At 40.4% G+C, this 15,148-nt stretch overlaps 1 protein-coding gene across 1 annotated transcript in view; it reads right to left on the reverse strand.

Moving 5' to 3' along the window:
- Positions 1-15,148, reverse strand: part of PGM5 (phosphoglucomutase 5) — a 168,251-nt gene that overhangs the window by 53,342 nt on the left and 99,761 nt on the right. The window contains exon 7 of the mRNA XM_014846775.3: positions 8,196-8,311. Coding sequence (XP_014702261.1) covers positions 8,196-8,311 — 116 coding nt within the window. The remainder of the gene's footprint in view (positions 1-8,195; positions 8,312-15,148) is intronic.

Consider the following 15,148-nt stretch of genomic DNA (forward strand, 5'->3'; position numbering starts at 1 on the left):
GGTCACCTGATAAGAAAGGCCATCCACTCAGAGAGGTTCCCGATGGGTTTTAGGATATGTGCACACTCAGCGCAGACTTGGCACACGCGTTTCCTGGAGTCAGAGACGGACAGGAGGTGTGTGTATGCATATATACATACATACTTGCTCTTGAAGCAGAATCACAAAAACAAGATAAATTCCATTCTTCGATTAACAGCGAGGCACCAGGCACTATACTCAGCATTTTATAGATCTATTATCTAATTTTCGCATCTGATAGCTCCTTTTTACAGGTAAGCGATTGAGGTTAGGTCATTTGCACGAGGTCACACGGCAACTAAGTAGTGAAAATAAAATTCAAACCTTGGCTGTTGGCTCCAACGCCTATGGGCTTAACTAGAACAGCCCCGTAGTGACAGTGGGCCTGAGGAGTTGCAATAAAGCAGGTAAAATGCCCCACATGGTTAGAGGTGAGGCAGCCCTTCTGAAGATTTGGGTAATGAATTTGCATTGCTATCTTCTCACACGAGACATTTGAGAAAAGTTGCCAAATTTCCCTTTACTTTTCCTCTCATATCAATATACCACTTTCATTTACAAATGAAGTTTTCATTAATTTGTGGTGAAATTCTTCCCATCCTCTTTTTATCCACTCAAGACAAGGATTTGTCTTTTAAAAATCCTGGAGTTATGAGGGAAAGCTGGGAGACACTCCCTGCAGGTGAATCTGAAATTTGAGAGCATGCTACAGAATTGTGACAGGTTTTTTGTTGTTTTTTTCTTTTTCATGTCTCAAACTGCTTATGTTCAATTTTTAAAATCTAGCCAAAAGGCAAAGTTCATGGAAAAATTGGCACTTTCTTGTGCTTAAAAATAAATTCTTTTTAAAAAAATAAATGCTCTAAAATTTCACTAAGAGAACAAAGCTATCCTGCATATAAGCATGTCAGAGTCAGCTGTCAGCTCAGAAAGGTAAGATGATGGCAGTTACTGACAGATGGAGCTCACCCTGTGCCCTGGGCAACATGGCTCCCAATGAATAATACTTTGTAACAATAAATTTGATGATGATAATAATAACAATAGTGTTTGACACAAATATGCTGCAGGGCTTTTCGTTAATATCCTGACCAGAGCAACACACTGTAAACTCAATGAGGGAAGGGCCTATGTCTGAAATTACTCACCACTCTATCCTGGCCCTGGCCCAAAAAGGTATGTGGTAAACATTCATTGAATGAAAAATAAGCGACTGAGGGAAACTTTAGTCTGTCGTTTGATATAATTCATCAGATTCGCTCCTCATTAAAAGCAGCTAGCTAGCTAGAAGCAACCTGAAATGTTACATTGGAAAAAGCTTTACAGATCATCCCTTTGGACAGATTCATCATATAAGTGAGGAAACTGAGGCCCAGAGAAGTTAAGTGATCTGTGTAAGGTATTTCATCCACGTGGAGGGGAGGCAAGATTGGAGCCGAGTCTGTCAACTCCTGATGCTGTGTTGTTTACATGACACCCGTTCTCCCAAGTTCCCCAGCATGCATTCCAGCCCCATCTAAAAGAATAACCAGATAGGAGAAAATGGCCCCTTGCCATCTCCTTAAACAGGGGCAGCAGGGCACTGTGGAGCCAGTGAGACTGGGTTTGGATCTTGGCTCTGCCAATGAGACCTTGGCCAGCGGCTTGGCCTTCCTCCCTAAGCCTCAATTATCTCATCTGTAAAATGGGAGTCATTGTGGTCCCCACTTCATTTCATTTTTGAGAAATCTCAGTGAAATAACATATAAGAGGCCCTAAGCATTGTATCTATCACTTAGGAGGTGCTCAATAAATAATATGTATTGGCACTATTTCATTAACACATGCTCTAAGGCAGTCAAGCCATTCACCCTAGGGAAGGGGAAAGCACTAACAATATCATGGCCGGCCAGCTGATGTACTTCCCTTACACAGGCACACCAGCACAGGAAGGTAAGGGACAGTGGGACCTCCTAACTCATACAGCCCATCCTGTTTCTTGTCACACAACTCTCTAAGAATCGTTCCTGGACAGGTCATAGCTGAACCAGAAGTCTCTCCAGTGGATTTAAGGACTGTACCACAGGGCTGAGGACCTGTCACTCTATAGTCATTATACTTTGTTCTTAGTGGGGCCACCTAGCGACTAGTAGAGATCGGGTGGGGAAGTCTCAAAGCACAATTTTAAGGATTGCATCTGAAATACCAGGGATGAATCCCCTTGTTAAAAGCCGCTTAGTAGACATTGTGAAAAGAAACCCTTAGTATGGTTGGAATTCTTCAATCTGTGGCTAAGGGCCATAATTTCCCAGGATTCCCACTCCCAGAATGCACTGGTAAGTGTGGACACAGGCCCAGAGGCCCCATCCCTTTGTTTCCACTCCACACTTAGGTGTCACACACCTCCTCTTGCCACTTTTCATCATCTTGGAGGAGGAATTGAAGGGTCAATGAAACTGGAACTGTGGAGACCCCAAGAAAAGGATTTTATGTGATGGAGACGTTCTTCCCACTCCATGTGGGAGCTCTGTTTCCCAGCATAGGGGTTGATCGTTTGTAGAGAGTCCAGAAGGGAGTTTCAGTTTTCGGACTTTACAAGGAGGCTCTTGGGGATGTCAATCAGAGCACCTCTGTGTTCTGGCCCAGCCAAGACTGAATTGCACGTGTGCACACAGTCTGATTCAACTAGGCCAGCAGAGAAACTGCTCTCCTAGTGCTGATAATGCTGTCATCACAGCCTCCTCACATCACATCTGCTCCCCAGCCAAATTTATACAAACTGGCCTCAAATAAGAGAAAGAAAAGTGGTAGAACCTCAATAATCTGAAATTCAGATATATGGGCCTCTCTCTCTGTCCTACAGACTGGATGGGAAAACAGCCAAATGTTTAATGATCACCTAGAAAGGAAATGAACTCAAGTTTTCCTTTGTTAAAAAATATACAATATTAAATAAAATAACTGTATAAATAATTGTATAAATAAGAGACAGTTAAACCTACTCAATATTTGTTCAACAGCACCACAGCGAACCCAACCTTGAATTAGGATATACATGGTTCACGTGTGAAACATAAATGAAAGAGGCATGGCCCTGAAAAGTGTTATAAACTGTGTAACTGTTAGGGGAAACAAAACATTCATTCACAAAGCAACTGGCAAATAAGTCAATCATTTGAACCATAAGACAATAGAGCAGAGAACGGCTAAGCTAAACGCCATAAGAATTTAGTATATACAAAGATCACTGAAGCTGGAACCCCACCCACTGCTGAACCGGCTATTTACAGGTAATTGTCAGCAACCCACATACAGGAAATAAATGTTAATAACACAAATTACAAATACTTAGTATTTAAAATGTAAAATCTGGTCATTAACATAGGTTTTGGGAAGGAGTCTTCTGAGAAGCACTTTCTTAGCTACTAATTTGTGCTGACAATTATATGATGATTGAAAATATCAAAACTTTATTTTTAAACTTTATGTAATTCTGATTTTGCCGTAATTCATAATATCACTCCTCATCCCCTGCCAACCGGTCTATATTTGTGTGGTTTTGTTTTTATGAATCTTCCCAAGTCTTGGGATACCCAAATGCCCAGATCTCCAGAAATACATCCACTCAAGAATGATAAAAATATCATTACTAATAATGTACAGAAGAAATACCAAAATGGAAATTCTTTGTTTCTTCCTTCCTTCTTTGCTTCCATCCATCTTTTCAACCTTCTGTCCTTCCTTCCTTCCTTCCTTCCATCCTTCCTTCCATGCTTCCATCCATTCTTCTACCCTTTGATCCATCCTACAAACACTTACTCAAGGCCTGTTATATATCAAAGAAATAGAGCTGAACAAAATGGACACAGCCCTTGTCCTCAGACAATTTACAATTTCTGCATGGCAAGCAGGGGGATCCAGCAAATCACAAAAGGCTAGAAAGATACTCAAGATTTCCTGCAACACAGAATATACACATACTCTGGGCCTCTTCCTTTTGTGCTACAGACTGAGCAGATGTGAAAATAGCCAACTTCAAGAGCACCAGGCTGTACTGCAGAGTTCATAGTGAAAAACGTTAGGGTGACAATGATGGATAAGTCATGTTGGTGCCTGGAGACCTGGATTCAATTCTAAATTTCCAGAAAGAGATGGATGCATATACAAAAGGTTTAGCAATGCCCTGGCACTTACTAAGGGCTCATTTTAAAAAAATAACTGTTATTATTGTGAAAAACTCAACAAAGAGGACTTTCTTGGAAACAATAGACATTGTTGAATTGCTTGATTCTATTTGGCAAATTTGTGTGGTGAGTGACATTAGCTTTTAAAAAATACACAGTAAAAGTAATAGTACTACTCAAGATGGTGGTCAAGCTTGGAGCTCTTCCAGGTTTTCACAAACAGAGCAATTCTTCAGTGCTATTTGTAAAGAGACAAGCTCTGGGCTGTGACAATTCATAATCTCCCAAAATGGTATGACGTCTTAGAAACTGATGAAAATGATGGAAACCAGTAGAACATTAACAAATGCCAAAAAACTTCAAAGTTTTTGGTTTTTTAGATCTTAGCTTTAGTATTTTGGTACATTCCCTTTTGTGTATGGAAATATGTCCAGATTCCTTCAAACTCAGAACTTTAGAAAAGTAGCCAGAATGCCATTTAGATGAACTGTTTTCTTCTAAAAGTATTTATATAACCTTCTCCCTTCTCTCTGTACAGCAGTTTTCCAAGGTCCTTCCCAGGGAGTGGATGAATACCTGCTCCTGGCACAAAAGATCATTTTGCCTCTTAAATGGCCTTGGTTCTTTGACAGAGCAATAAATACAGATTTCCTATTGTCCAGGAACTAGACCTTTCCATGGGAGAGAAGCCTGAACTCTGATCCTATCACCAGCTTGTTACCTTGGAAAATTCTGGGAGCTCAAGAAGCCGGCAAGGGAAATTTCCACGCAGGATGTATCCTGCTCGTATTGGACAAACAGTGTCGTATTCTTGAAACTGAGGCAGATTCCTATTTTCAAGCTTTCTTGGCACTAAACTATGCCTTCCTAGTTGGTACACAGCTTCATGCCCCAGAGACACTGCAAAAGGCCTCCACTTGAGAAAGCGTGGGTAAATTTTAGAAGTGTCTCCCCAGACTCAGGTCTAAAACCTTTCTATCTCTCTACTTTCTCCTCTCTTGATTAGCTTACTTAATTCTGAAAACCATATCCCAAGGTAGCTAGGGAGCTCCTGCGATTAGCTAGCTTTTACAGGTTGCAACCGAGGGTCAGGAAAGCCACGTGGTTTGTCCATAAGAGGCAGGTGAGGGTCTTGAACATAATTGTCAGCCTCACATTCCTGGGCCTCTAGACTTTCTGGACCAAACCTGGTGTGGCATCTCAGGCACACTCTTTCTACCATTCCTGGTGCAAAACAAAAATACTGGCTTTCACCAGAACAGTGTTTCCTACTTCTGACCGCACATCAGAATCACATGAGGATACTTATTTAAAATGCAGGTTCTCAGCCTCCATCCTTCCAGAGATTCCAAGTCCGGGTAGGATAGAAAGTCTGTATCGTTAGCAAGCTTTCCAGGTGATTCTGACACAACCAGCTCAGTGCCTCTCCAAGAACTGGCATTAATAAAGCCCAGTACAAGAGCAAAATGAGGCCACTTTCTCCTTCCAAGACTGAGTGGTCCAGTTCCTCAGGCCTTCTAACAGTCATTTACTGTTGAGTGCTTCAGAGGTGGACTCAGTCATTGCTCTCATCGGCAAGACTGAGCAGCACAGTGCAATACGGCATATGCCGCAGGGCAGGAGACCTGTCTTTCAGTTCAACTGTAATTTAATTCAAGTGGAGGCCTTTGCCAGGCTCTGGGGCCCTGGAAGAGTCACTTAACTACTTCTTGGGCTCGGGAGCTTTATCTGTCAAATCAGGCTAATGTCACCTGACCCTGCAGAAGAGTGGAGAAGGCAACACTGTTAGAGGTCTTTACATTGAAAAATCTCTTGTGCTCTTTGAAAGGAAAATGATAAACAGATATAACAGTGAGAGACTAAAATTCCCTTCTAGTCCAGCCTGCATGTTGCAATCAGCATATCTGTCTGAAAGCAAAGCTTGCTGACAAGCGTCTGCACACAGATCCCCCTCCTGTGCAGACTGTGGTTTCCTATTTCCAGTTGAGTCAAGTCCCAGCATCTAAGCCAGGCAGGCAAAGGGCTTCAAAAGTTGGCCCCTCATCACTCATATTTCCAGTTCTGTTTCTTGATACTCCCTCCTCCACCCTACCCTATATGCCAGAGGTTAGCGAACTTCAGCCCAAGGGCCAAATTCGGACTTAGGCCTATTTTTGTAAGTAAATTTTTATTGGAATATAGCCGTACTCATTTGTTTATGTATTGTCTATGGCTGCTTTTGTGCTACAATGGCAGAGCTGAGTAATTATGAAAGAGACCGTATGTAGCCTGCTGGTCTGCAAAGCCTAAAATATCTACTATCTGGTTGGCCCTTTACAGAAAAAGTTTTCTGACCCCTGCTATAGACCAGTGCTTTTCAGATGTTTTTGGCCATGACCCACAATAAACACATTTTGTAACGAGACCTAGTATACACATAGATACCTGTGTGCGTATTTATAAATGCATATTTCCCAAAATAACATTTACCTTTATGAAACACAATGCATTCTGATAGTTTCTAGTCTACTAAATTATTTTAAAAAGCTGTTTATGACGTTATATTAATCTCATGACCCCAAGTGAGTCTCGATTCGTCTTTGGAAAACACTGCTCTAGACAAACTGAACAACTGGCTACTTATAACACATGTCCCCTGCTCTCCCACCTCTATTCCTTTCTTGACATTGCTCCCTCCACTGACAAGATCCTGTCCTTTCATCTCTATATGTACAAATTCTTCCCCTACACACTAATGGCCTGACAGAAGAGGTGTGCCCATTTCTGCATAAAAATATTATTTATCTGAGTCTCTACTGTTCTTATATACATAATGTCCAGCATTCAATGAAAAATTATGATATATAAAAAGCAAGAAAGAATAAACTATTGCTTTATCAAGGAATAAAGCAATCAAGATAATCAGAGTGAGAGATGAACTAGATATTGGAACTATCATATAGGGAGTTTAAAATAACTATATTTAATATGTTAAATGGCCCAATGGAAAAGATCAACAACATATATAAACAGATGGGAAATTTCATCAGAGAGATGAAAATTATAAAAAAAGAGTCAAAGAGAAATGCTAGAAATGAAAAACACAGTATCAGAGATGAAGAATTTCTCCACAGGCTCATCAGCAGATTGGACACAGCTAAGGAAAGAATCAATGACTTAAAATTATGCCAATAGATATTATCTAACTGAAACACAAAAAGAAAAAAAGAATAAACAAAAGCAAACAGTGCTTGTAAGAGCTCTGAGACAACATATGGTCACAAGGTGTCTAACACTCGTGTAATTGGAATCCCAGAAGAAGAAGAGAGAGAGAATGGGGGAGGAGAAATATTTGAAAAAATAATGGCAAATTTTCTAAAACTAATGAAAGATAACAAAGAACAGATCTAAGAATCCCAGAGAACACCAAGCATGATTTAAAACAAAATATACATACCCAAATTATAATTAAACTGTTGAAAACAAAAGACAAAAAGAAAATATTGAAGGTAGCCAGAGATGAGGTAGAGAGAAATTTAAATACAGAAGAACAGAATTGAGAATTAGAGCCCACTTCTTGGAAATTATGCAAGACAAAAGACAAAAGAGTGACAATAGCCCTAATACTTAAAGATTCACACAGGGGATTGCTTTACAATAATCAGGGAAGAGGGCTCCCCTTGAGGATGAGGGTAGAGATAAAGCAGTATTGACCATGAGCTGATGATGGTTGAAACTAGATGATGAACACATAGGAATTCAATATGATGGTTTCCTTACTCAGAAATTTTTTTTAATTTCCATAATATTTTTTAAGGAAACATAAATTTTTAAAAAGAAGAAATAGGCAGAAAGGGTGAGTATATCATAGCACATATCCCACTGAGTTTCCCTGATTTTTTTTTTTTTTTTTTTTGCCTCTAATTAACCCTTCCTCCAGCCTTTGATTCACAGTGGGCTCACAAATCTCCAAACTGGGGTTACTGAGGGCTGCAGCCACCGTCTTTAGTAACACAACCCAACAACGCCTACCAGTGCCGAAGCTCTCTTCTCCACACAGAGAGCACCGTCCCGAGTCCATCAGATTTGAGAAGAATCTCCATCCAGCTGGTGTCTCATACACAGGGACTTTCATTGATTTGGCCACTCTGAAAAACAAAATTTGAGGCAACAGTCAATTCATATATCTCCTTGCCTTTCTTTTCTCAGCACAGAAGCAAGTCTTTAGGATCTATTAATTCTATAACTAGATTTCAGAATATCCTGAACAATGCTGACAGTTTTCAGGATGTCAAGTCATAGGGTAGAAAATGATAAATAGCCTATTCCAATGTCTCAATTTTGCTTTCCCCATAATACAGAAAATGTTAAGTTAATGTATAGAATATTCTCACATTTGTTTCCCTACTATAAATATTGTTTTATCTTTGTGGTAATATTCCACTTGGGGATTGCAGAATCTAAATTAAGATGCTATTTGGGTACAACATTTTGAAATACTCTTTGACAATATCCATTAAAGATGAATATACACATATCCTATGAACCAGCAACTCAATTTCTAGAAATTACTAATGACATGTAGGGGACACTGAGGTGCCCTGCTCAGCTTCATCCCCAACACATACATAAACACACACACACATTCATATTTTAGGACTTTTAGGACTCGAACACCCATTCCCTCAGCTGCTAGAACTGTTGATGGCTGACAGCTCACAGATGTGACCCCCACTTTCTGTCAAAGAGAGATGTCTCACTCAAAATCATGCTCCCTTCCCTGGGTCAATCCACAGTCCAATGACTGGCTAATGAGGGATGTATAAACATCTAGCCTCCCTGCGCCTATATGGCACACCTCTGTAGGGCCATTTCAGCTCCAGAGCTCCCCATAGGTTGGCTGAGGCCTTTTTTGTGACTACACTGCAGTCTAACTTGTCTCTCTCTGTCCATTCCTCCTTCCTTACACCCCCATAGGCATTGATTTTGAAGGCAACGTTGATATTGACAGCAGAAAGGAATAAACTTTCTGCAAGCAATTCTCTCTCAGAGCTGCTTCCTGGAGAACCCAACATGTGACATTACTCAACAGAGTGTGTACACAAGATTTGGCAAAAATGATCATAGAATCACAATTCATAATAACTGAAACAACCCAAATATCCATCAAAGTAAAATGGGCAAATGATTTGCAATGTATAATGCAATACCATAAAATCCATTGATCAAACAATTGCTACATGCAATAACTTGAATGAATCTCAAAAACAGTATTGAGTAAGAGAAAGCAATAACAAAGAAATACCTACTGTATTGTTTCATTTAGATAAAATTCAAAAACAGCTAAGCCTCATCAATCCTGTTAAAGTTCAGGCTCAAAAGATCAAAGAGGTCAAGTGTTTTGTTCAAAGTTTCACAGAGGTAAGACGCAAAGCTAGAATTTGGACCCAAGTCTGCTTAATTTCTGCTCATGTGCTCTATCCCATGACACCATGCTGTCTCCCCAAATGTTTTAATGCTTCGAAGGTCTACAGATCTCAACGCATACTGAGGAATGAGCTGGTACCAAAGACATTGGCTTGAAGAGTTTCATCTTCCCCACAGGCAAGCAACCAAAAGAGAAAAACACCAAATGCCTGCCACCAGCAAGGTTTTGTTCTTTGAAGGCTGTAAGCGAAGAAGGTGGCCATGGAGAGGGTGTCTCAGTGAAGAAGAGGAAGAAAGATGCACGTAGGACAAAGGACACAATGTAATAATGATTTCTTCAGGTGTGTTTCAGGGCCAGCTAGAGGGAAAAATATCTAGGAACTCCACCACGGGAAAGTGAACACCTCTGTTTCCATAAAACACAAATACAATCGATGTGCTCAGGCTCTTGAAAAATTGGGTGCTAATTCTCTTTCAATTTTTCTTGGAAAAAAAGCACCTTTAGGTGTTCAGGTGTTACATCAAAGGATCTGTTTTCTCTTTTTTTCCAATGGTCTAAGAGAGATATACAATCATGCTCACATCCTGGTAGGAACAAGGAAACAAATCCTCCCCAAATTGTAGATCAAAGGTAAATTTTCAGAGCCATTGATTTCATGGTCAGGAGGTCAAGTAAGGAAGAATAATTCACACAGAAGCTTTCCAGGGGCAGCACATAGAAAAGCCTCAAATATGAATGAACATGAATTTAGCAAATATGTATGCATGTGATTACCAAATAGAATGTGCAACATGGGGCAGAGGTGAGGGCAAGAGATCGGGTAGAGGGTGTGGGGACGTATATTTTCTGGCCAAAACATTCTTGTAGGTGCAAAGCCAAGTTGGCAGATCTGAAGGGAGGGGAAAGGATTTCCCCAGGTCCCACCCTTCCCAATTAATCACTGTCAGGAGGTCATCAGGCTGAAGGCTGAGGCTGAATTTTAAAGGACCGGATACTTCTATAACTATGAGCCACAGTTGCAGCTATTTAAGCTAAGATAACAATATGGGTAGTTAAATTCCGGGATCCTGAGCATGAGTTGATTGTGTCCAAGAGTCAGAAAGGAATTCCCCTCCCTCCCCCCTCTACTGAACTTGGGATCCATCCCAGACACAGCATTCAGCAGATACCATGCTGGAGACTGGGTTTTGGCAGGAGGCCCCCGGGGAGTCTCTGAAACGCTCTGGTACAAAAGCTTAAAATGAAGCTGCTCGTGCTGAGGGTCTGCACCCCTCTCCTTGACTGCTGCCACCAGGTGTTGGAGACAAACATAAGAACTCACTTTCTAGGAAAGACCAGAGTAGGAATGAACAGGAAGAAAAATGAATCTGGACCACAATTTTCCTGTAAGTGGGTGTGAGCCCTGGTAGCCCAAAAAACATGGTGGAAACAAGCTCCTCAGTGTGGATGTTAATACCTTTAAAAATGTGGCTTCAGGTTAGAAATAGCCTCAACCTGTCTTTCCAATAGTTTCTCTCATGATACTCCCAGCATGCACCTAAAAACCTAGACCATCTTTAATTTTCTAAATATGCCCTTGCATTTTTGCTGTTGTTGTTGTTGACATCTGAGTTCTTCCTCATGCTTTTCATTTTACCTGGATTAATCCTCTTTTCCAATCTCTTGTCAAAACACTTCACGTTGCTTCAATACCTATCTATCTTAAATGCCCTGACATTATGAAACCTATGGCAAAGGCTGCTCGGTGATCAGCAAACTCATCTTTTCTCCTGGACACACAGTTAGACTACACTTCCCAACCTCTGTCAAAGTTAGCTGTGGAGCATGGTGGAGGTCTAGCCAATGGAACTCAAGTGGAAATGATGTACACCCTTTTCAGACCTGGCTATTAAAACTTCCCATCCTCCATGTTTTTCTCCTTCTGCCAGCTTAACGTGGGCAAGCCCAGCAATCCTAGAAGCTACACGTTGAAGATGGTGGACCCACAAGACAGAAGGATCTGGATCTCTGAATCACCATTTGGAGCAGAATCAACCACCAATCAGGAACACCTGTTTTTAGCTTTTGACGATTGAGAAAGAACCTTTTGCTGTGTTTGAGCCATTAGACGTTTTGGGATTAGTTTTGTAGCAACAGCTCCATTATCTTAATGAATACATCCTTTCCTCATCGCCACAACCAATCCAAAGTAATCCTTCTTGCTGCCTCGCTTCCTCTCACCCGGTAGAGAGTCTTTCTGTTCACATTATCATTATATGTGCTGTTACCTCTTTAACACTTTCCCTGCACACACAGTTACTACCACCACCACCAATGTGTCAGAAGTGATTTGAGGGCAGGCGCTGCCCTCTATATGCCCTTTATAGCTCTTCAATGTCTAGGATAACATATCACCTTGTCAGACTTGCCCCAATAAATTCTGTATAATTTCAATGGACTAATACCTATTATTTAAGGTATGTTGTTGGATAGCAGGGGGCAACATATCTCTATTTTATGATCTTTTCTCCTTGTAGTTTCCTGAAATTATAATTAAGTCATTTCTGCATGTTTTATTTAAATTAGTCATTTTGAGCAAAGAGAATTTCTCCAGGTATTTATTAGTGGGGCTATTAGGATGAGATTAAGGCATTTCTTGGAAATAAAGATCTTACAGGATTAGGGCAGTGACTAAATGAGAATCAAAGGTCCGAGGAGCAGAAGGCCACACGATCTCGATATTACTTGTCTGGTGGTCGTGCTACCCTCATGTGATCAAACAAGACGATAGATACAAAAGCATCTTAAAAGTGCCCCACGAGCTCCCTACGTGTAGCATCTCCATCTTTGTGCCTCCCATGTCCAGCACAGTGCATGCCCACTGTAGGTATTCAAATACCTATTTACCTAATTATACAGTACCACATCATCGTGTGTGATCCTCTACTGGAATATCAATGGCTATTAATGACTCTCTTTCAGCTTGCAACAGAACAGCCAAACGAACAATGACTGATTATACCAAGTGCATGAGGCATATCCAGCTGCTCTTGGAATCCTACTTCAAGAAAGTTGCAACAGATTTAAAGAGGGCAAGATCTAGGTGCCTCTTCCTTTCATCTATCTTCATACGTCCACTTTCTTGAGAGACAAGCAAAGCTTATGATTCTATTTCCTATACGCTGAGCTCTCAGCCCCCTCTTTTTCTGTTTTTTTGTATTGGCACCTAAGCTAGTGTCTGCTGCAAATTTCTTTTTTTTTCCTTCTTCTTCTCCCCAAAGCCCCTCAGTATATAGTTGTATATTCCAGCTGCAGTTCCCTCTGGTTCTGCCATGTGGGACGCCACCTCAGCATGGCCCAATGAGTGGTGCCATGTCCACGCCCAGGATTCGAACAAGCAAAACCCTGGGCTGCCAAAGTGGAGCGTGAAAACCCAATCACTCAGCCACAGTGCCAGCCCCTCTCAGCCCCTTTTTAAAAAGCCCCCAACTGCATAGACTAGGAGAAGATATTTGTGTCACATAACCAACAAAAGATTTATATGTGGTTTACATAAAAAAGTCTATAAGTCAACTTAAAAAGGCAAATAATCTTTAAAGAAATGAGTGAAAGTTTTGAACAGGTACTTTACAAAAGAAGATAAGATATTCAAGTGACCAATTAGCAGAAACTATATTAGGAACCCTTACAACTCAATAGTAAGAAAACAAACAATTCCATTAAAAAATTGGCAAAGTATCTGAATAAACATTTTTTCCAAAGAAGATATACAAATGGCCAACAGATACATGAAAAGATGCTCAGTATCACTAATCACCATGGAAATGCAAGTCAAAACCACCATGAGATACACCTCCCACCTGTTAGAATGGCTATTAGCAAAACGACAAGAGATAAGAACTGGCAACAATGTGGAGAAAAGGGAGCCCTTGTGCATTGTTGGTGGGAATGTAAGTCGGCATAGTCCCTATGAAAAACAATATAGAGGTTTCCCGAAAAATTAAAAATGGAACTACCGTAGGATCCAGCTATTCTACTTCTGGGTATATATCCAAAGGAAACGAAAAAAGGATCTCAAAGAGATATCTGCTTTCCCATGTTCTTTGCATCATTATTCACAATAGCCAAGATAGAGAAATAACCTACGTGTCTGTCAACAGACGAATGGATAAAGAAGATGTGGTATATATATACAATGAATCTTATTCAGCCACAAAAAAGAAGGAAATCCTGCCATTCATGTATGTGGATGGAGCTTGAGGGCATTCTGCTAAGTGAAACAAGCCAGAGAAAGAAAACTACTGTATGGTATCATTTATACGTGAAATTTAAAAAAATTAAAGTCAAACTCATAGAAACAAAGAGTAGAATGGTGGTTGCCAGGGGCTGGGTGGTGGAGGGGAATGGGAAGATGTTGGGTCAAAGGGCACAAACTTCTAGTTATAAGATGAATAAGTTCTGAGGATCTTATAGGATGGTGACTAGAGTTAATAATATATATTGTATACTTGAAATTGGCTGAGAGTAGCATTCTCACCAAAAAAGAGGAACTATGTGAGGTGATAAATGTGTTATCAGGTGTTACCTGATTGTGGTCATCATTTCATGATGTATATGAATATCAAATCATCACGTTATACACTTTAAATATATTACAATTTTATTTGTCAATTATACCTCAATAAAGCTGGAAAAAAACCCAAAAGCTAATCATTGGTGACACAAGTCAGGAGAGTGGTTATCTCTGGGGAGGAAGGAGGAAGCAGTGTTTGGAATGGGAACAAAGATACTTCAGGAGTACAGTTCTGTTCCTTGATCCAGATGGTAGTTCCATGTGTGTGTTCACTTTGTGAAAAGCCCTGGAACTATGTATCCATTGTGCCTTTCCTTTATATGCATTATACTACAAATAAATGTTTACTTAAAAGAAAAAGGCCTCTAGTATTTATGACTAAGTACAGGTTTGAATTAGCCATGTTTACATAATCCCAAGAAAAAAACTACTAAAAATGGAATTTAACAGCATTCTGGATATGCTGGTTAACGTCTAGCAGACATTTAACAAAACTGCCTTCAAATTAGTCCTGTAGTATTTTCATGATGAGTTCACTCCCAGATCCTTTCTTTGATGTCTGGCACTGCTGGCTGGAGCTGCTCTGAGGTAAAAGGCTTACGTGAGTTTGCAATTTATAAGCATTTTTAAGGCCATCTCCTCAACTCACAAGTATGAACCAGGCAGAGCTCAGCGAGGCCTTGTTTTCTAATGGCAATCTCAAAGTCTACTCTTCAATTTATCTTTTGGATGGAGCAACGCACACTTTCAGGTAAGATAAATATAAATCTTGAGGCTGTCATAATAAGATGATCACAAAAGTTTTTCACCATATATGTAAAGCTTAGCAGAGAGCTGCCTGGGGCCTGTAGTATCTCAGGCTGCTCTAACCCTCAGACTCAGGTATTAAGTAACACCTTCCTTGCCTGTCTTATCAGTGAAGTTGTAAGGATCAAACGAGATAGCACATAATGAAAAGAAAGTGCTATGGCGACTGCGTAATGTCCTACAGAGCTACAGCATCAC

Source organism: Equus asinus, chromosome 23, assembly GCF_041296235.1.
Source record: "Equus asinus isolate D_3611 breed Donkey chromosome 23, EquAss-T2T_v2, whole genome shotgun sequence".
NCBI lineage: Eukaryota > Metazoa > Chordata > Mammalia > Perissodactyla > Equidae > Equus > Equus asinus.